This window comes from Saccopteryx leptura, chromosome 2, assembly GCF_036850995.1.
Source record: "Saccopteryx leptura isolate mSacLep1 chromosome 2, mSacLep1_pri_phased_curated, whole genome shotgun sequence".
Taxonomy (NCBI): Eukaryota; Metazoa; Chordata; class Mammalia; order Chiroptera; family Emballonuridae; genus Saccopteryx; species Saccopteryx leptura.
In genome coordinates, this window is record NC_089504.1 from 118,612,544 (window position 1) to 118,636,000 (window position 23,457).

Genomic DNA, 23,457 nt, shown 5'->3' on the forward strand with positions numbered 1-23,457 from the left:
TGGGGATTGAACCTGGGAGGCCTGCACGCTGGGAAGATGCTCTGTCCACTGAGCCAAATGGCCAGGGCCTCATTTATTTTTTTTTATAATATTTTTTTTCTGGGTTAACCTTAAGTGTTTTGAAGTTTAAGACTTATCAAATACATTATGTATTATATGTTTTCAAGGAAAGAGGCAAAGTGCTCTGGGTGCTTGGGGGATAACACAAATAGTTCTTTGGGATACATGGAAAAACTTTTCCAGTGTATTGTAGACTGTTACATGCAGTTTTCTTTGGGGATCCATTGCAGTAGATAAGACTGAATTAAGTCAGGAGGCGTAGATGGTCTTGGCTTTATCACAAATTTACTGACTCGGGGAAAATCACCATCTGTTAAATTGTCACATTGTATGTTTTAAGGCACTTTTTGGTTGTGTGGTTTTTGACATTAAATTGTGTTGTTTTTTTTTTATTTCTTAACTACACAAGAAAGCTTTAAAACTCAATTATTTATTTTGAATGGTCAGTTAGGGACAGTAAGTTATGCATTATTTTTTTAATTGTTTCTTGACTATTTAGAGTATCCAGTACAAAGTTGGACCTACAGAAAAAATCTGAAGCCCTTGAAAATATTAAGCAAATGTTTACCAAGCAAGAGGAAGAAAAAATAGTTCTTAAAAAAGAGATTGAAAATTTAAATGAAGATGCAAAGACGCAGCACAAGGAATTAAATAACAAAATTCAAACAGCAGTAACAGAACTACAAAAAGTAAAGACGGAGAAAGAAACTCTAATGGCAGAGCTTTCTGAAGCAAAAGAGAAATTATCAAAAGTGTTTGATTCCTTGAAGAACTCCAAAAGTGAATTTGAAAAGGAAAATCAGAAAGGGAAGGCTGCTATATTAGATTTGGTTAGTTGTTTACATTTACTTTCTTAGGTAGAAGTGATATTTAATTAAAATGTACTGATTTTTCTGCTTAATTCACTGTTGACTTTATATCCTACACTGAAATGATTGAACTAGTTCTTATGAGGAAAGGAACTGGGGATTGCCTAACCTGAGAAGATACTGGCATGTGAGTGTAATTTTCCAGAGACCCAGGGAATTTTCAGTTGAATAAACAATTTTATGCTTTTGCTAGTATGATGCAAGATTTGGGAGAGACCACTTCAGGTTTATTCTCAGGGACATTTACACACGGAATATAGGTTGATAGTTGAAATGTTACATGTCTGAAAAAGTAAAAACGACTAGAAAGATCTTGATGATTCTTTTAATTCTAGTGTTATAAACTTTCTAATATTTATTGAATATTCTAAAACTCTAGATAATACCATGTCTTAGAGATACAATAAAACCTATATTAACTACAGAGAAAAAAAGTCTCACAGTTTCAGGAAGTGCTTAAAGGGGAATGTATTCTCAGAAATATTTTAACACAGAGTAATAAGAGTGCAAGTAAAATCCATTTGAAGAGCAGTTAAAGTGTTTAGTAGTATTAGAAACATAGGATATTAGTGTGTTACCTTTATGTTCCTTTCTCTTTGGTAAAAACATATTTTAGCTGTATATCTTCCATCTTAAGTTGTGATTATTTTTTATTGTTTTCATGCTTTCTGTTAAAATTTTTTTGTTTTCATTTTTTGAAGCCTATTAGTCTAGTTTTAAAATTGCATGACAAGTTAATTATAATTAATTTGTGATATAAAAATGTACTAAAATATTGTCTAAATATTACCTAAAATATTTATTGTGACTGTTGGCTGATGATAGAAACTCTAGCCTTTTCCTGTTTCCTCCTTTTGCTGCTATAATATTTGCTTGTTTTTATAATTGAAATGGAAGATTCTGTACTATCTTAAACCACCAATGATTCTAATTTATTTCCTTGTGTGGATCTTACTAAGCTTATAAACCAAAGTTCTTAAACTTTCTACAAATATTTTATGCATAAAGTAGTTATTATTTTTTTTAGGAAAAAACTTGCAAAGAATTGAAGCATCAATTTCAAGTACAGATGGAAAACACACTTAAGGAACAGAGTGAACTGAAAAAGTCACTTGAAAAAGAGAAAGAGGTAAGATTTTTTTAAATAACAAAATATATAAGGCATAAAAGGTATTTATATTTTAAAAATATTTTCACACTGATGCTTAAGTCAAAGGCAGGTTTATTTCTTTGAAATACAATGAATCATATATACAGAGTTTAAAACTATAATTTATGTTCTACCTATTACTAAAGAGATTTAAGCTAGTTTATAATAAATGGCCCCAAATTGGGGATTATAATTTTATAAAAATGTAAAATTGGGTCAATTAATTATTGAGTTAAATTAGGTCATCTAAATTAGGGAATATTACTATGGTTGGAAAAAAATCTTGATAGGTTTTCCATAGAAATGTCTCTTCAAGGGATCTTTATTTCATGGACATTTATATTAATGGTATATTTAATAATGGTTGAATAACAATCAAGAGAATTTTTTTCCTTAATTAATGCTTCTGTTGCTCTGTCAAAAACAAGCACATAAATAAGTATATAAATGGTTTTAATAAATAGTTGTTATTCTCTGAAGATATGTTCCTAGCAACTAGAGTTCAGGCATGTAGCTTTCTAGAGATCTATCTGACTTGATAAAGCAGCAAAACCTACTCCTGACAAGTGTTTAATATGAAATTATGGTGGTTTAGAGCCCAAGCTCTGAATCCGGATCATTCACGAATATTTACTGACTGTTCATGTATTAGTGATGCTGTCTTGCCTTGTTTTAGGCAGATTACTTAATCTCTTTGTACTCCAGTTTCCTCAGCAGTGCAGTGGGGCTAATAATAGAATCTGTGTCAGGATTATTGTGAGAAATAAATGGGTTAATATATTTTAAAGTGCTCAGAACACTGACTATAACAAAATAAATGATCAGTGTTAGCTATTATTTCATTATATCTAATCATTGCATAATCATCATTATTATTACATTACCTGATTCCTATTTTACACAAAAATATTTCCGTTTTTGTCAGAAATTGGTGAAGCATCAGCAGGTAGTACTGAAACTTTTTTTAAAGGTAACTTTGAACACAGTCAAATACTCAAATTATGTTGTTAATAAAAAATACATGAAACATTAAAACATGACTTTGGCTGGAAGAGTATGAGACAGTGGTAGTTCACTTTGACCACAGAGAAACCTCAGTATGACATATATAATTTTGAACAGAAATATATGCTAGTTATTGTAAAAACAAGGTAGTAGCAAAATATGTCCCATTTGTCTAAATGAGGAAACTATTGTATGGTGTAGTTTAGTGTCCTCAGACAGGAACTAAACATGTTTGCCAAAAATGGTTTTAGTTTTTATCATAGTTAATATGGAGTTATTCTTTATGATTAACCATGGGCAGCAGGCTCAGTTAGCATTTTGAGAATATTTTAGAAAGACAGACATTATAGTAATAAATTGATGTTGATATTCTTATTTTCTATGACACAAAAGAATACTACTCTAGTTCATTTACAAGCTCTATCCAAATACATAATCATAAATTTAAAGGGAATATTAAGATTAAACAAAGTTGAAGATTAAGCAGTTGTGTCATTTAAGTCATTAGCGTTGGTGTGAAAGCTCCACAGAGGCAGGGATTTAGTTTTGGCTTACTGCTGACTACCTGTGGCGCAGACTCAGTAGTTTCTGGTGGTTGGCTGAGTAGATACTGAGTAAGTGTGTGTTTGATGAACAAATGAGGACTCAACAGATTTTATTTTCTTTTAGACTTCTAATCAGTTGAAGGTGGAACTCAGTTCAGTGCAAGGACAAGTCATACAGGCCCAGAATAATTTAAAACAAAAGGAAAAAGAAGAACAGCAACTTCTGGGGAACATAAATGAGCTAAAGCAATTCACTGAGCAGAAGACAAAGCAAATTGAAGCACTCCAAGTAGAAGTTAAAACTGCTGTTTCACAGAAGGTAGTGATTTGTTTACATTTTATGAGAATAAAAACTATAATTATGATAATATGATAACACAGATGAGTTGCAACAAAGAAAATTTACTTTTATGTTTATTGGGACATGATTCATCTTTCTGAGCTAAATAAAACGTGATTATAGAATTGTTGTAGTGATTGAGATAATGTATTTAAAACATCTAGTACTGTTCCCAGTGCAAGATGGGAGCAAAATAGTTGTTGGGTGTACATGGAAGTATAGCAGACTAGTATCATGCAGTGGTGGTCTGTGACAAAGTTATCACTGGTCCACAATGAATAGGAAAACCAAGGATAATGTTTCAATGCATGTAGATGCATATCGGGTATGTGTACACACACATATATAAAATATACACACATTTATATTTTATATGTACATATTTATGTCTAATCATATTTTTTATTTACATATAATTATTACATAATCACACATATATGTACATTTATATATACTCATATGTATATATATATATAAATATATATATGATTGTTTAGGAATCGTTGATAAGTATCCAGCAAGTAGGCTGTAAGTCAACAGTTTCTGTACCCACTTTATTCGAAGCCTTATGTGGGAATACAGATAATATATGGTCCCCCACTTTGAAGTAGCTTATAATCTAATGAGGAAGCAGGTATGTAAAGAAAAAAAACTGCAATCAATAGAGAAGAATTAAACAAGAATTTAAATAGAAATATAAGAAAAATGGAAATTTAGTCAAAATTTTGACTGCCTTTCTAATAGAGCTAGCATTTGAACTGGGCCTTTGAAGATGAGTTTAGTTTTGCAAGATTAATAAAAGATGGACGTCAGGCATTTCAAAGACTGGAAAAATATTAGCAAAGTTTGCAAAACTTTAAAAATGTTATTTAGAGCATTAGTTATTGGAGTGCATGGTAAATGGAGAAGTGAATGGAGATAAGGCGATAAAATTAGAAGACCGATCATAGTAGAAGTTGTACAGTTGTATCCACTTTTAATTTTCAATATTGGAGGACGAAAGGTTTTTAATAAGGGAGAAATGTGATCAGACTTGTTTTAGAGAAAAACATCAGTTTGTGAAAGATAAATTATCAAGGACTGACCCTTCTATATTCTCCTTTGGGAGTTTGGGTTTAATGCTATTAAAACAGTGTTCAAACTGTTGCCTTACTCCATTTTTTTTTTTTTTTTGCTTTTTTAAATTTAACCTTTCCACTACTAGAGCAGAAACTAGATTTGGACAACTAGATTTGAGTTCCTCAAAGTCAGAGGGCTGTGTCTTTTCACAAAGGTGATCACTAATTTTTTTTAAAATGAACGAATGAATCAGTCTGTCAGAATAAAGATAAGGAAGTCCCAAATACAAGCCTGAAGAGCTTATGGCCATTGTTGAGACTTCGCAGAGGGCTTAGTAGAGAGCCAAAAAGGTTATGAAAAAGAAAGAACACAAAAGGAAATGTATAAATACAGTACAGTCTTCAACATAAAAAAAAGATGTCCATAAACTCATCATAAAAAAATCTAAATTACAGGAAATGAAAGGGAGATGACATGGGGTGTTACCAGAGAGTGTGTGGGGAGACCAACCCCATTTTTCTCCATTGGAAGTTAGCACACCTTCTGCTAGGATGCCTCCTCAATCTCCATCCATCCCCTCTCCTCATTTCCTACTGCCCTGTTTCAATCCAGGCTATCTTTTTCTCTTATCTGGGCTATTAAAATAGCCTCTTAAAAGATGTTTCAGGCTTTTCCACCTCAAATCTATTTGTCATTCATTTATTCAAGAAATATTACTAAGCACCTATTTTGTGCCATGGCACAATTCTGGGTGTTGGAGATATAGCCAGGAACAGACAAGGAACCTGTTCTCATAGAGCTTACACTTTCTTGGAAGAAACTAAATAGGGTACTGTGAAAGATGGTGATGGGACAGAGTCCTACTAAAAGTTGGGTGATCAGAGAAGCCTCTCTGAAGAGGTTTGATCTGATACGTGAATACAAGAGATATCTATGCAGAGGTCAGGGGAGACAACTAGTGTAAAGACCTTAAAGCTATAACAAGCATGGTATTTTCTAAAAAGAGAAAACCGATGTAGGTTAAGTGGGAGAGAAGAAGAGTAATATAAGATGAGCTCAGAGAAGTAGACAGGGACCAAAACATATACATGCCAATTTGTAGATTATAACAGAGAAGGATGGATTTTATTCTAAGGACAATTAGACTGTAGAATTTTGAGCAGAGAATGGTACAGTCTGACTACAGGGAGATAAGAAGCAAGGACGGAAGGTATTGAAAAACAGTACATGATGGTGGCCTGAACTCAAGTGTTAGAAGTGGATGGTTTGGGAATATGTTTTAGAAGTTGGGTCATCAGGACTCACTGATAGATTAAATGGTATGAGGTTATGGAAAGAGGAATCAAGAATAACTCTAGGTTTGTGAGTTTTGCACTTGGATAAATGACCATGTTTATTGGGGGGAGTAGTAGCTTTTTGATGAGCAGTGTTGCTGTCATTAATCAAGAGTTCTGCTTGAGACAGATACGGTAACTAACAGTCATTCAAGTGGAGATGCTAGGGAAGTACTTGGACATAATGAGCCCAGGGTTTGAGTGGAGAGGTTGAAGTTAGAGATGTAAATTCAGGAGTCAGTTGTAAATAAATGATATTTGAAGCCTAGAGTCCAGTTGAGATCTTTTAGAGAGAGACTGTATATAGACTAAAAGAGGGCCAGGGACAGAAACCTTTGGGCTTTATAATACTGAGAGTTCAATAGAAGAATAGAGGCTAGCAAAAGATTTTAAGAAGGCCTGACTGGTGAGGTAGGAGAACCTAACATATAAGGTGCCTGGAAACCAGATTGAAGCATGTTTCTCAGAGGGACATCATTGGCTATTTCCAGTACTGCTGGGAGGCCAAGTAAGATGTGGACAAAGACATAACTTTTGGATTTTGGAACAAGATGGTTGCTAGCAAACCTCAGTAGCCAAGTGCTTATTTTCATACTGTGCATGCATGTATTTTAATTATGTAATAATTTGTACGTAGCTTCTGAATCTTCTGAATCTTCTTGACTAAAGAAAAGTTTAGAATTTAGAGAAGTTAGACCTTTGGAAGATTTTCATTTTCTGCCTTCATGTTAATAAAGATGACCTGTAGAATTTCCTAAATTATTTTTTTAATTTCAGGGAGAAAGAAAATAATAATTTCAACACAGTAATGGCTTTTTAATTTCTTTCATGTAGAAATTTCCTTTAGTTTAACTTTAAGCTATATCATCTTCTACAGCCTCTAGCACTGCATCTTCCATCAGAATGTGGTTGTTACCCTCCGTCTCCTGAGACCTTGATACTTAGGACTTCCCAGTGAAATGCTTTTTTCTCTATTTAATTGCTTTTTCATTTTTTTGGTTTTGAAATTGGGACTTGCTGGATTTGTAATTCTTTAACTTTGTTACTATAAGGTAAGTATGTTACTCATTTTTGTTGTTTTTTTAGTTATTAGGGTGACCTGGACATTATGCTAAGTGAAGTAAGCCAATCAAAGAAAAACAAATACCTGTATGTGGAATCTAACAAACAAAATGAACTAACAAGCAAAATATGTTACTCATTACTAAAGTAGAAGAATTACCGGGCATGAATGCAGTTCAATTTGTTCTTAGGAAACTTCTTAGTTGCATGGGTTTTTATATTTGTAACTGGTTTTTGGTATGCATACGGTTTTAAATAACTGTTGTATGTTTCAGACAGAACTTGAGAATAAATTACAGCAGCAGTCAATGCAAGCAGCACAGGAACTTGCAGCAGAGAAGGAGAAAATATCAGTGTTACAAAGCACCTATGAAAAATGTCAGGAAGATTTAAAACAGCTTCAGTCTGATTTCTATGGGAAGGAATCTGAACTTCTTGCCACAAGGCAAGACCTTAAGGTATAGTAAGCTATATTATATCATAAAAACTTAGTAAGTTGTTTATAGATATTCATTAAATGATTGATTTCAACCCACATGGGCAAAGATATGTTAATATTTGTGGAATATTATGCTTGTTTTCTATTAAATTATTTTGGGGGTAACATGCATTTTAAAAATGAAATTATTTTTTCCTGGCTGGTTGGCTCAGTGGTAGAGCATCAGCCAGGTGTGTGAATGTAACAGGTTTGATTCCCAGTCAGGGCACACAGGAGAAGCGCCCATCTGCTTCTCCACTCCTTCCCCCTCTTGCTTCTCTCCCTCTCTCTCTCTCTCTCTCTCTCTCTCTCTGTCTCTTCCCTTCCTGCAGCGATGGCTTGATTGGAGTGAGTTGACCCCTAGCACTGAGGATGGCTGCATGGCCTCTGCCTCAGGTGCTAAGAAGAGCTTGATTGCTGAACACCAGAGCAACACCCCAGATGGGCAGAGCATTGCTCCTAGTGGACTTGCTGGGTGGACCCCAGGGTGGGGGCACATGCGAGAGTCTGTCTCCGCTTTCCCTCCTCTCACTAAATAGAAAAATATCAGAATCAAATTGTGAAGGATCATAGATGTTTAGCAAAGATGATTGTACTTCATATTTGGGGGGAAATGAAGAGTCTAAACAGAGGAGTGAAGTGAAGAAAACAGTACTTTAGGGCAACTTAACCTGGCAGTGGTTAATAGACAGCTCGGATTGGACCTGGTGTAAATTAGTGTTAGGGAGATTAGTTAAGAGGCTATCTCCCTTTTTTCCTCCATATATTCCAATAATCAAGGTGTGAGTTGAGTAGAACTAGAATTAAGGTTAAAAGGGGTGGAACAGAAGAGATTATGAGAGAGACAAGTTGAAACAGAGGGCTGAGCACATAGAGGCGCAAGGAGTCAGTGGTGACTAGTAATTTGACACAGAAATGGGAAATTGGGTAAAAGAATTTTCATAGCACTAACAGATAGAATTATACATATGTAACATATTTGTATATATTTAAGTTAAAAAAGTTGTTATAAGAAAAAAATAGCTTCTGAAACATAGATAGTGTCTTATTTGCTATGCTCTTAAAGTAGCTTCAAATTATTATTTTTTCTTTACAACACTATTGAAAATCAAGGAAGGTTTGTAGAAGAATTTGAACTTTATTTTTAGGCAGTAGGGAACCACTAGAAAGATTACTCAGATTTATGTTTTTGGCCAATGACTGGCTACCGGATAAGGGATGGATTGTGGGGGACCATGGCTGAATGTAGAGACTAGAAAGGAGACTTTGCAGGAGTCTGGTTGCCGATGATGGTGGCTTAGGCTGGTAATAGTAAGGATGGAGAAGGTGAATGAACTTGAAGGGTATTCAGTTGATGGAAGAGATGAAACTTGACAGAGCATAGAAATCCTACAGAAATCACACTCCTTTTTTTTCATATGAATGTATTTTACCCAAGAACATCACATAGTAGTACTAGTACAACTGTTGTCATTATGCCTGAAAGCTACATCATGTACTAATATTTTTATACATGAAAGAAACATTCAAATGTAAATATGAGCAAAAAGTGAAAGACATAGGGCAGAGGCTACTGTTAACAGACCATGGATAGTTCCTCTATTCTAAAGCTTCCTTGTGTAGTTTAAGACCTTCTTTGCGTAGACTGAGGCCCAGTGTGCTTTGTGACAGGCCTAGTCTAGTAACAGAACCATGATTAGATCTAGTTCTTCTGATTCATAGCTTTTTATTTTTTTATCATAATTTCACTAAAATTTGTTTTATAAAATAGAATACTGATAAATTCTATATTAATGCTTCCAAAATGAGAAGTATCTGAACTACTTAGGAAGTTAATTTTTTTAAAAAGAAGTAAATTCCTAAGGAAGTTCAAATGATATAGACCAGAATAAAACATAGTTATCAGCCATTATTTTTCTTTTGCTTGAGTGATATTTTATATTCTTGTTGTGTATAATAAAGGGATAGGTTCGGACTCTTACAACCTGACACCTACCTAAGGCAAGGCTGCCATCTGTGAACTGAGGGTATATACCAGAGGTTCTGCTGGTATATACCAAGGCACCAGGAGAATGGAAGATGACAGTTTGGCTTGATCTATGCTTTTAGCCCCATCTGCTGGATTATTTATGAAATTCTTAAGTTTGTTGACTGGATATTTCAAATTGGCTGTGTTGTGTGCTATTTTTTGTTGTTAAGGAAAGATAGAAGTGGAATTTAACTTAAATTTAACAACCTAAGTGAAGTGAAAATTCTAGGTTAAGTTTAGAATTAATATAAATCCTCTCACCTAGTACTCTTTTCTATGTCATTTTCATCAGTCATCAAGAAAAAATACCTAACATTTTTAAAGTTTTATTTTGTAAAAAGAAAGGGAAAATTGTTGAATGGACAAAAAAAAAACAACCTAGCACAGAACACTTCAGAAATTCTTTAGCTACAGTGTTTTTAGTGCATACAGTGTTTTGCAGTACATTTAGCTATAACATGATTGGGGGATTCATTCAGGGTCAAGGTTGGTAGTTGAAATACTCTGGAATTTGCCTATTCCAATGGGAGTGGATGGGTTCCAGGTAGCCCCCACTAAACCATTGAGTGGGAGGGAGGAGTTCCCAAAGGGAAGAGATACTGAGTAGATGAAAATAACATGGTCTGCAGTGAAACAAAAGGAATATTTTAAATGTATGGCAATATAACACTGAATGACATAGATGAATATTCAGAAGCAAGGAAAGACCAATGAATCTTGACATCTTCAGAAAAAGAGTAGTTCAGATTTTGGACTTGAATTTGAAGATTTATTCACTGGGTTTTTGTGTGGCTTCTATGAGCATTTTGGAATTCTTGTGGTCAAAGATTGGGGGTACTGTTATTTTTAACCCTTCCACTCCCACTGGAGTAGGCAAATCCCTGAGTAGCAAGCCTTAGTCTTCTTTAGCCTCTGTCACCTAATTACAGTTGTTATAGACTATATGGACGAGAGGCATCATCAAATTTTATTTTTTGTCTGAAATCACTCTCTCTGCTTGTGATACTTAGGTCATTTTCCACATACACTGTGGAGCCTTCTATAAACACATTCTACAGAAAGCTCTCACATTCATCATTTTTCTATGCATTTGGTCAGCTTCTGTATTACATTCTGGTTCTGTTTCCCAGGCTACATTGTCATTTTCTTTAGTCAGAACCATCTTATACCCTCCTGTCTACCTAGTGGTATACTTAATTAATGGTTACCTACTTGATTAATGAAGGGACCTTAGGTCTTTCCTGAGAAAGAAACCTTAGAGTTGTTATTGTTTTGTTTTTTTTTTTTTTTTGTGTGTGTGTGTGTGTGTGTGTTCTACAGGAAGCCATTGAATATGGAAATATAATTTACATCAGAAAGACTTCTGAACTGAGTTATTTGTAAGGAATGGACTTCTTTCAGAAAGCTTAAAAGGTCCCTTAAATAAGGTCTTCATTTATTTATTTTTATCTTTTTTTTTGGTATTTTTTTTGTATTTTTCCGAAGTGAGAAGCGGGGATGGGGCAGAGCGGCGGACAGACAGACTCCCACATGTGCCCAACTGAGATCTACCTGGCACATGCCCACCAGGGGCGATGCTCTGCCCATCTGGGGCATTGCTCTGCTCAACTGGAGCCATTCTAGCCCCTGAGGCAGAGACCATGGGACCATCCTCAGCGCCTGGGCCAACTTTTGCTCCCATGGAGCCTTGGCTGCGGGAGAGGAAAAGAGAGATAAAGAGAAAGGAGAGGGATAAGGGTGGAGAAGCAGATGGGCGCTTCCCCTGTGTGCCCTGCCAGGAATTGAACCTGAGACTTCCACACGTCGGGCCAACGTTCTACCTCTGAGCCAACCGGCCAGGGCCTTTATCTGTTTCTTATTGAGAGCTTATGTAGCCAAGTCTAACCAGCAGAAATCCTACCAGAATTATGTCTTTTGCTTCTTTTTCAAGGAAACTACATCTCTAGAATAAGAAAGACGAAGTTCTTCTAGATGACGGAAGAACATCTTTGAATTAGTTCCCTTTCCTGCTGGTTCTTAGCAATAGCAGTGGAGAGAGGCAAGATTCCTTCCTTTTCTGTTACTCAACTGTTACCATATCTGCCCCCAAATGAAACTCATAGGTCAGAAAGCTTGCCCTTTCCACCAATGTTGGCTTCTCAAAATATTTAGACCTTAGAGCAGACAGTAATTATGGACTGTGTGAATAGACAGCACTACTTCTACACAGGTGGAATGTCAGAGGGCTTGATGGCCTCATCAGAAACAGAGCCCCTGATGTCTGGTTGACCTCTTTCAGTTCACTTGATTAGGATGGCAGATGTGAAATACAGTTTTGTTTTAACAAGACAGGAAAACACTTTTTATTTATTAAAGGTTTTAGCATGTCAACAGATGTCACAGATCCTACAAAACATACACAGTGGGGTAAATGTAGATTTATAGTTTGCATGGAAAATAATACAATAATAAATAATATAAGAATAAACTCTATGTTTCTGTTACTTACAAATATATCTACTTTTGCCCTGTATGTACATATAGCATTTAACTATATCTCTTTTTAGTTTTTTCATGTCTTTCCATGTCTTCTCTCTAGCCATTTATATATTCTCTGCTTAATTGATATTCCTTCATATCAATAAATATTTATAGATTATTTCTAGAGGTGTTGGAAGTACTTCAACTTTATTAAGTATCTTATGTTATAAATGTTTTTCATAGGCAAGAAAATTAATTACATAGCATTTTTTTCTCCTTTATATGATCTTACTGAAGGGCATAACAAACTACCTTTTTATGGTTTATTGCTTTCCTCTATGCCTATGTGAACTTATGTTTCTGTTGATATTTGCAAAAAGAAATGGCATATAATAATTGGGGAAATTGTTTTATTTTTAAGTCTGTAGAAGAGAAGCTTTCTCTAGCACAAGAGGACTTGATTTCAAACAGAAATCAAATTGGAAACCAAAATAAATTAATTCGAGAACTGAAGGCTGCTCAGGCTACTTTGGAGCAAGAAGCAGCGAAGAAAGACCAGCAATTACAGGAGCAGTGTGCTGCCCTGCAGGATGTGCAGAAGGACAAGGTAGTTCATTCCTGGCGCAGTCTAGAGCCCTTGAGGCACCGTGGTCACAGGGATCATCCAGTCAGCCTCTTACTCTCAGTGCAGGCATCACCTTTGTTCTTAAGAGCTCTCTCAGTTGGACTTTTAATTTTTAAAAAAAAGATTTTATTTCTTGATTTTAGAGAGAGGTAAAAGTGAGAGAGAGAGAAAGTGGGGGAGAAGAGCAGGAAGCATCATCTCATAGTTACTTCCCATGTGTGCCTTGACCAGGCAAGCCTGGGGTTTTGAACTGGCAACCTCAGCATTCTAGGTCAACGCTTTATCCACTGTGCCACCACAGAGGCCAAGCTGGACTTGTAATTTTTGATAAAACAGTTTTGGTCATTGGAATTTAAATTCTAGGAGGTACCTCTTAATAGCCTCCTTCATTGCTATCCATTTTTATTACTTGCTATTTTTAGTTTTAAAAATGAATCTATTTTTCATACCAGAGACCCTTGGTTATATATATTATTATAGCCCTTCAACTATTTTTCGTATAACATGCCATCCTCTAGATATCTGAGTGAGACAATAAAAGGTCTAGAAATAATTGATAAGCTTGTTAAGAACTCCTAAAATTAAGAACCAGCTTTTTCAAAGGGGATGTATGTGTATATATCGTTGTATTTATTTATTTTATTTTATTAATTGAATTTATTGGGATGACATTGGTTTACAACACCATACAGGTTTCAAGTGTACAACTCAATAAAACACCAAATACACTTTTGTATCGTGTGCCCTTGGTTCTGTTATAAAGTTTAAAACATTGTATTATCTGACCAATACATTTAAAAATTAAAGTTCTGTATGAGACAGAAATTCAGATTCTAGGGAGCACATTTTTTTTCTTGTTTTCATAATTGAAATTATATATTTCCATATGCTGATAGGATATTATTCTGAAGTGTATAATTCTTGAAGTGCTTGGTATGTGTAAATTGTGCAAGTCCTGAAATGCTCTTTAATTAAAAAAATTGGGGGATGTTTTATAGTCGTGAGGCTGGTAAAGCTGGAATGAATTCATGATTTGTACTTCAAGTCTAGAAAATTCTGGGAGAATTGCTGTTTATGGGCCTTTAATTGCAAGGGCTGTGGATGAGTGAGACCATGATATTGTTTTACCTCTAACTTTATGAATACGTTATTTTTTTCAGAACATTTGTTTACCTAAAGAATGAGGATTAAAAAGAACTACCTAGTATAGATTAAATTAGATAATATTTAATACTGCTAACTCAGGTGTCTTATATAAAGGTAATGGTAGTAATGGCAATAATGATAAGAGTATTAAGGAGAATAAGAATGATAGTTTGGCTAAATGTTTTAATTTTCTTACTGGCCAGTCACTATGCATATATATATATATATATTTTTTTGTATTTTTCTGAAGCTGGAAATGGGCATAGACAGTCAGACAGACTCCCTCATGCACCCGACCGGGATCCACCTGGCACACCCACCAGGGGGCGACGCTCTGCCCACCAGGGGGCGATGCTCTGCCCCTTTGGGGCGTCGCTCCGCTGCGACCAGAGCCACTCTAGCGCCTGGGGCAGAGGCCAAAGAGCCATCCCCAGCACCCGGGCCATCTTTGCTCCAATGGAGCCTTGGCTGAGGGAGGGGAAGAGAGAGACAGAGAGGAAGGAGAGGGGGAGGGGTGGAGAAGCAGATGGGCGCTTCTCCTGTGTGCCCTGGCCGGGAATCGAACCCGGGACTTCTGCACATCAGGCTGACGCTCTACCACTGAGCCAACCGGCCAGGGCCCACTATGCATTTTTTAACATTAACTCTAACTAGTCCTTATAATGACCTTATTGTTCACATTATATAAATAAGGACCCAGAGGCAAGAGAATGTAAGTTAATTGCTCTCATGTTAACTTAGGTAGAAAGAGGCGGAGACAGTGTCATAAACAGTAGCAGTCATTTTGATTACATTATCATCAGTTAAGTGTTTACTTAAACATTTTTTAATAAATCATTTTTTATAGTCATTGAAAGAAAAAGAACTAGTAAATGAAAAAGCTAAATTGGCAGAGATAGAAGAAATTAAATGTAGACAAGGAAAAGAAATTGCTAAACTAAGTGAAGAACTCAAGACCCACAAGCAAGAAAGGGTAAAGGTATGTTTTAAGGAATTATGCTTATTCAACTGTCTTTTTCCTAAAATCCTTTAATAAGCTCTTGAATATTTTTCCTGTCATAAGCAAAGCGAGTGTGCTACTTAAAAAACTAATTGTTTATAATTTGCTCTGGAAACTGTGATTCATTTTCTTAGAGAAAGATTCTCTCTTGAGTGCTCTCATAATACCTGTTATGTCTATCGGCATACTTTTAATTAATTATCTCTATATTATATCATTAGGTTCTTCCAGACTATGACTTCCTTAAAGCAGTGTATCTTTGTATAAATCCTTGGAACCTAACATAGTTTATCTTTGTGTAATCCTTGGAACTTAACACAGTATGTGATGCCTACATGGTGACCAATAAACACTAAGTGAATAAAGGGAAATAGAGGGTAGAGATTTTTTACATAATTCTATCAAAATGTATGTATGTAAAGTATCACTTAAATTTAAATGACCGTTGAGGAGGAAGTAAATAATTTTGTGTCTTTTTAAACAATTGTTTGAAATACTGAACTTTAAGAATATCATTAGAGAAGAAATATTTACTATAAAGGGTGATTTGTCTCTGGCCTTTTTAAATAGGAGGTAACAAATCTCAAAGAGGCCAAACAGCTTTTGATTCAGCAGAAGTTAGAGCTTCAAGGGAAAGTGGATTCCCTGAAGGCAGCCCTCGAACAGGAGAAGAGGAATCAGCAGATGCTGAAGGAGCAGGTGAAAAAGGAAGAGGATGAGCTGAAGAAAGAATTTATTGAGAAGGAAGCTAAACTGGTCAGTAGGTTAATGGTGGGAAGTGTGTTTTGAATTGACTTTGTAAATCAATCCAGTAAGAGAGGATTTTCCTACCTCGAAGTTACTCTTCAAATGTTCACCTAACATTGTAATTTTTGTTTAAGCAAGGATATCTAATTTGTTTTAGTGGCTGATTGGAAATATTTTATTTTGTAATTATATTTCAGTTTATATAGGTGAAAATCCAATAAAACATGATTCAAAAATGAAAACTTTTCTAGTGCCAAAACCCTCACAACTCTAGAGTAAGGTAAACAGCATGAATGCTAATCATGTTCAAGGCATTTGTTTAGTCAAAGTGCATGTTGATAAAGGGGAATGTAAACCTCCATTTAAAATCCTAACAACCAAAGTCTACTTTTCCTTCCCTAAATTGTGCATGCCAAATGTGAAGCATCTGGCTTTCCTTTGTTGAATTAAGTCCAAATATCCTCAGGTAACTTGACCACTGAATGTTTTAGTTGAAGAATTGCAATTTCAAAATTACAGTGATTTGGAGGGTTTGTACTGGGTTTTGGCAGGTTAATGGAGACAAAGATTTACGTGGAATTTGAGACATAAGAAAATGCCAGCTCCGTCTGCAGGGCACGTGGCCGTCCCTAGCTCTGCATTCTTCCCCTGCTCTGGTGGGAAAAAGGAAAATCTGGATTGCACCCCTCTAGCTTTGTCTTGCCAGAGGCTTGCTGACCACCATTTCAGCATTACAGCCTTAGAGCCAATTCAAATCACACAGGTGTTTGTGGAATCAACCTTATTAGTGTATAAGGAAATATATTCTCCTGCCTGCTTTCTCAAAGAAGTAATATTATGTATGTTGCCAATGTTTTAAATTCAATAGCTAACTTAAATTTATTTTGCATTGCTTTTATAATTGGTTTTTCCTCATTATTTTTTGTTTTCTCAGCATTCTGAAATAAAAGACAAAGAAGTAGGACTGAAGAAGCGTGAAGAAAATGAAGCCAGGCTCACGATGCAGATGACAGCGCTCAGTGAGAACTTGGGCACGGTGAAGAAGGAGTGGCAGTCCAGCCAGCGGAGAGCCAGCGAGCTCGAGAAGCAGACAGATGACTTGCGGGGCGAAATCGCAGTGCTAGAAGCAACGGTTCAGAATAACCAAGATGAGAGGAGAGCACTACTAGAAAGGTGATCGATGTCTAGTAAAATGAGTGTGTTTTCATGCTAAGTGATAAAACGATTGTCCTAGTCCACATTTTTAAAATAGAAGAGGAATCTTGAGAAAAATGCATACTTTATGCAGGAATTTAAGTAGCCATTGAAAAACTTATTCTTAAAGCAATCAGATTATTAAAATTAATGTAGTCTATTTAAAGTTACTAAAGTAACTCATTATCTGTTCTAGAAGGGAGTTTTTAATGAGTTCTTAAAAATTAATTACCCTTCTTCAATCTATTCTAGATGTCTTAAAGGAGAAGCTGAAATAGAAAAGCTTCAAAGCAAAGTCCTAGAGGTGCAGAGGAAGCTGGATAACACGACGGCGGCGGTGCAGGAGCTGGGCAGGGAGAACCAGTCCCTGCAAGTGAGTCAGTGCGGGGGGGGGGGGGGCAGCGTCTTGTCTGGCTTTTACCTCTTAGTGAAAAGCAGATTTTCAACCTTTAAAAAATCTCATATATTTAATAAATACTTTTGAGAGGCTACTGTGTAAGAGACAGTATTATGGGTGTTAACGGTAATTAAATATGAGAGAGAGAACTGATCTGAGAGATCCTGGGTGTGGTTAGAGAGCCATGTCATTCATGAATGGTCAGTACTGGGAAAATTCAAGAGCACCAAGGAATAGATGAATGAGTTGCTGTGTGCTGAAGAAGTGATCTGAGTATGTGCTGAGTCCCAAGTAAGGATTGCTCCTAGGGTTAGAATGGGTGGGAAATCACCAAAAGTTAGAGAATAAAATTTGATTTTCCCTCTCTCCCTCCCTCCCTCCCTCCTTCCTTCCTTCCAACTTTTGACAATGCAAGTTGATCAAAGTATTTCTGATTTTTAAAATTTTATTCCATGGTGCATATAGTCAATTTTTTTTTTAAACTCTGGTACCAAATTATAAAGTATCCATCATTCTTCTAAAAACTGAATATTAAAATGTATTAAACTTGGCTTTTAATAGATCAAACATACACAAGCATTGAATAGAAAGTGGGCCGAAGATAATGAAGTGCAAAACTGTATGGCGTGTGGGAAAAGCTTCTCAGTCACAGTGAGGCGGGTGAGTGGTTTTGTTCATACTGCTGGGTTTTATTCTCAGTGACAATTGATGTTTTAACTATCAAAATTAATTTTGACAGATTAAAATTCAGGTTTTTTGGTTAATTTACAACTACACAGAATTGTTAAATTTCATGCATTTGAGTTTCTGGTTAGCATTTGTGTTTTATTTTTATTTTTAAATGTAGTCTTTGCCTTCTGAGTTACTCTCTGGAATCATCATTTTCTGAATCAGTGCACCAATATTAAACCCATATGTTTTAGTCATCACTGAGTTCTTTTAAAGGAAGAAAAAGCAGAGAAAAAAATTTATTCTAAGTAATACCATCATGTGATGTTTCAAGTTTATATTCCTATTAAAGAAATGCCTGAAACATTTGGCAAGTAGTAATAGTCACCTGATAGAGGTGCTTTATTAACACTTTGTAAAGCTTCCTGTTTCTTTTGAGAATTTCACGATAAAATCCATATAAAATGTTTAGCATACTGGCCCTGGCCGGTTGGCTCAGTGCTAGAGCATCAGCCTGGCTTGCAGGAGTCCTGGGTTCGATTCCCGGCCAGGGCACACAGGAGAAGCGCCCATCTGCTTCTCCACCCCTCCCCCTCTCCTTCCTCTCTCTCTCTTCCCCTCCCGCAGCCAAGGCTCCATTGGAGCAAAGATGGCCCGGGCGCTGGGGATGGCTCTGTGGCCTCTGCCTCAGGCGCTAGAATGGCTCTGGATGCAACAGAGCGACGCCCCAGAGGGGCAAAGCATCGCCCCCTGGTGGTCATGCCGGGTGAATCCCGGTCTGGCGCATGCGGGAGTCTGTCTGACTGCCTCCCTGTTTCCAGCTTCGGAAAAATGAAAAAAAAAATGTTTAGCATACTATCTGATAAATAGGAAGCATTCAATTTAAGGGATTAAATTGACATAATTATTAAATAATACACCAATCACTCAAAAGTTAATACCTTCCTAGTGCAGTTTGCAGTAGTAGTCTTATAATGCTTTGAGGTAGTTTCTGTGCTTGATACTGTTTCATTTTTGTCATCTACAGCATCACTGCAGACATTGTGGAAATATCTTCTGTGCTGAGTGTTCAGCCAAAAATGCCTTAACTCCTTCTTCCAAGAAGCCTGTTCGTGTCTGTGATACGTGTTTCAATGACTTGCAGGGATAATGGGTTATCGCAACTTCAGAGTCATATTACAGTAACATTAGACTTTTAATAAATGTACAGAATAGAGGTCTTGGACTAATATTTGATTTGGACAGTGGTTGCAATACTAAACCAAATTAGAATTCATATATTTTGGAATGCTATCAATATCAAATAAAACTCTTCTATTTTTGTGAGGCTTGGGCTCATCTTTCATTACTTTTTTCCATTGAACCCCTGGACAGCTTTCATGCCAAGTTTAGAATTAGCCAGTGAAAAGTAAATAAACTTTGGACAGAAAATAGCAATGTATTTTTTTAAGTATAATTTCATTGTTCACAAATGATATAAGTATACTTTCATAACTTCTTTCTCTCAAATTTAGTGTACAGAAATGTACATGTATAATATCACATTATATATGTTGCACAATAACACATTAAATATGTTAAATATTCTCTTTGTGAAGTCATGCCCAGAACTATAAAACTTTCTGATTCTGTTTTTATTAGATATATATATATATATCTCCATACTTAGTTATATTGTTATGTTCTATATTTACTGGTCAAGTATTCTAAACTCATTTTATGTTAAAATATGTATTAACCATGAATTCAAAATTGTTTTTGTTTTAATAATATTGATAGATTCTCTTTGGTGGATTTTATGAAAACCTCTGTAAAATCAATTTGCTCACTTTATGATTATCCTGGGGTAGTATTTTAAATATTAGGGTTAATCTTTCTTTTTCTTTTTTATTCTCATTTTTAAACTCTAAATTACTTTCCATTCGGAATTCTACAAAACTTCCCACCCACACTCTTATTTGGAAGATGAATCACAGAAATTATCTATAATGGTCCTATTCTCAGTTTTCCATCTGTGGGAGGTCTTCTGAGGCCGCCTTCAGACTAGCCCTCATTTGTCTCTCTAGCATCTTTCAGGCATGAGTTAACTTTTCAGTGAATCTGCTTTTTACCCTTATTTGGTCTAACCTTCCCAAGCATAAAGCTTAGCTTTACTGTGATTATTTTATTTCTGCCTCTTAAAGCCAGTAACTGATGTTGCTATAGTCTTATCTGTGAAAACAAAATGCAAAATGGTAAAGGGGACATTGAATGTGCTACTTTGTATTTTCTTCTTGCCTAGTAGGGAAGAATTTTTTTAAATGCAAAATGGTAAAGGGACATTAAATATTCTACTTTGTATTTTCTTCTTACCTAATAGGGAAGAATTTTTTTAAATTGTGAACTTAAGTTTAAAATGGTTCTGAGTTTGGATTCCATACTATCTGGTAAATCCTTTCTACTTTGCAAAAATAATGCTTTGAAATTACCTTTAAGTAATAGCTAGAGAATAGTGTTTCACTAGAAACAAATGTATTTAGGAATCCCAAAGTTGCAATCAGAAATGAAACAGAGTGGCTAATTAAGGATAATTAAAAATTAGCTTATTTGTATGCTGAACAATGGAATTGAATTTTAAATTCTCATAGTCTTGTTAATTTGGAAAATTAGAAAATGTGTGAAGAGCAAAGTCATTAATATTGATTTATTGCTCTTTCTAGAGAAGTAAAGTCATATATTTGTTCAGTGCAGTTATTTGGTAGTAATAGCAGGAAAGGATGGGAATTAATATTTTCATTTATAATAAATAGTTTATAATATACACTTGCTTTTAGCTACCATGCTGAAATGAAATTATCATGTTATGCTATACCTACACTATATATAAACTCAAAGAGATTGCCACATATTCATTTAATCATTTAAAAATTATTTAAATAAACCCTGTTGTCAGTAGCTATTAAGGACCCTGATTGAAGCTCTGGACTTGGATAAACATATAACCTTGAGCATATGTAATGAAGAAATACGATGGCTCTTTATTAAAAATAATACTTGGATATTATAAATTGAGCTAAAATTATGTATTTTCATATGCTTATAAATCCTTTCAGATAGTCTTTATCTTTTACATATAAGTACTTAATAATGTGTTGAAAAAATTCACAGCACCACTGTTTATTCTTCTAAGATAATAAAACTACACAAGAAGTCTTCTGGATTAGAATGTTTGTTCACTTCATCTCCTAATTGGGTGTACTGAAAGCCTTTCCCTCACGCCCCTACCCACATATTCACACACACACACACACACACACACACACGAAATTATGGGGACAGCAAAACTGTAAGAGTCTGAGTGATTTTCTAGTTTTCATTTAGCTAATCTCATTTCATAGGTCCTGAATAATTTATCATAGGCTATTGTAATAATAATATTAGAAATGAAATCTAATGTTTTTATTCACTCTCGCCAATTTAAGGTGTTTGGAAACAAATTAAAGTGATTAAAGTGTTTTCTTTTTCTTTTAATTAAAAAAGTTGTCTTCTGAGTCCTTATTGGCTCTACAATTTAAATGTCTGCTGGTACTGTTTGTCAGAGTATGTGTGGAGTCCAGCTCTCGGCTCTAATGCCAAGCATGTTAGCATCACGTGTTAGTAAGTTCCAAACCCCAGCACAGAAATGTGAGCTAAAATCAAGTCTTGCTGGGTTAGTGTAGAGTAAACTATAGCTATGGAATTGATTTAATAGGAAGAAGACAAAGCTGCTAGTATGGGATTTGTTCATTTTGAAGAAAAAAGAGGGAAACAAACGCAAAAACCTCAAAAAGCAGTGTACAAAATAACATTTTATTCAACTACCTCTTAATGTGGAATTAGCTAGTTTAACCCTTTCCTCACAGTAATGTTAAATAGTAACTGCCAAATTTGTTAGTTTCTCATCTCTCTTAAAAAGGCTTTATGATTATTTTATAGTTTTGAGAACTTTAAATCCCCCCTTTTTTTTAAACTTTGCATTTGCATAAAAATGTTTAGCTTTTAAGTGGAGAGCAAATTATGATCATATATTTTGATATTCATGACCTATTCGACTAATAGGAGTTTTTTTAATGCACTTTGGCTATAAAACCATGGATGACTTGATCTATAAGATTTAAATGTGCCGTCAACTAAGTATTCCTAGACATGAGCGTAGTGAATGGTATTCTGTAATTATAATGTGCCACACATTAGTGTGTCTTAATTGCCCTTTGCCTGAATTTTAACAATCAATTTATTGTTGCAGATGTGAATATTGTGCATAAACTTACTAAATTTATGTAAAATTGTGTAAAATAGAATTGGAAATAGCTAAGTTCTTCCAGTGTAGGAGTAATGAATTTATTGTAACATGACGCAGTTATGTATGTGACATTCAGTACTTCTTTGAACTGGATCACATATTCATATCTTCTGTAGATACTTTTGCATGAATATTTTCTTGTTTGGTTTTTGGATTCATTGTTTGTATTGTTTTTACTACTTGTGATCATGTTGTTGTGCCTTATTTTGTGAGAGTTTAGCTCAGTAAATAGTGTAATTTCTAAACTCAGTGATTGGAAGGATACTGATTGTAAATGTAACTGATCAAGTACATGACAGCATTTAAATCTGTATAAAGATCAATGGAAGGATCCTATTGAATCGTTGCTTTTGTTTTTTTAATATGTTAAAGATATTAAAAACCTTTTCTTTCTAGTAAATGTGTTCTGTGACTACAAATTATTAAAGAGAGTAAGATATTAACCATTTTGCATTAATTTATTACAGAATGTTAGAACTTTGCACTTGAATATAGACAGTGGGTATGCTTTATTGTTCAACTTAGAATAGTAATTAAGTTTAGAGTTTCAAGAGAAATTAGTAATGGTATTTTGCTTGAGACATTCACTTTTCATTCCATTCATTATTGTGAAGAATTAACAAAACTAAAAAGGAATATTAAACAATATTAAATTAATCACTTCTTCATTGTATATTTAATACCCAGGTGACCATTTAAAGATACCCTTACAAAGGCTCAGTGTACCATGGTTTTTTAATTTTGAACCAAAGTTTCAAAAATTTTTCTTCATTTTACTTTAATATGCTTCCTTGTAAAGAGTTTACTGTGTATATCCTCAAGCATTTAATATATTACATATTAGACATGTTTTATTGTGAGCTATATAGTATTCCCATTTAAGTATATCACATATTCCTTTTTAAAATTTTATTTTACTGTGATAAGAAAATGAGATCTTACCCTCATGACATCTTTTTAAGTGTAT

At 34.9% G+C, this 23,457-nt stretch overlaps 1 protein-coding gene and 1 non-coding gene across 3 annotated transcripts in view; one reads left to right on the forward strand and one right to left on the reverse strand.

The window, feature by feature from the left end:
- Positions 1–20,609, forward strand: part of EEA1 (early endosome antigen 1) — a 134,171-nt gene extending 113,562 nt beyond the window's left edge. For both annotated transcript variants that reach the window (XM_066368647.1, XM_066368646.1), the window contains exons 19-29: positions 560–890; positions 1,957–2,058; positions 3,754–3,948; positions 7,700–7,882; positions 12,813–12,998; positions 15,010–15,141; positions 15,733–15,918; positions 16,844–17,082; positions 17,356–17,476; positions 18,062–18,160; positions 19,197–20,609. In XM_066368647.1, coding sequence (XP_066224744.1) covers positions 560–890; positions 1,957–2,058; positions 3,754–3,948; positions 7,700–7,882; positions 12,813–12,998; positions 15,010–15,141; positions 15,733–15,918; positions 16,844–17,082; positions 17,356–17,476; positions 18,062–18,160; positions 19,197–19,319 — 1,897 coding nt within the window. In that variant the 3' untranslated portion in view covers positions 19,320–20,609. The remainder of the gene's footprint in view (positions 1–559; positions 891–1,956; positions 2,059–3,753; positions 3,949–7,699; positions 7,883–12,812; positions 12,999–15,009; positions 15,142–15,732; positions 15,919–16,843; positions 17,083–17,355; positions 17,477–18,061; positions 18,161–19,196) is intronic.
- On the reverse strand, positions 14,707–14,782 carry TRNAI-GAU (transfer RNA isoleucine (anticodon GAU)). Its single transcript has one exon. It is a non-coding gene; the product is annotated as a tRNA-Ile (tRNA).
- Positions 20,610–23,457: the final 2,848 nt, after the last annotated feature.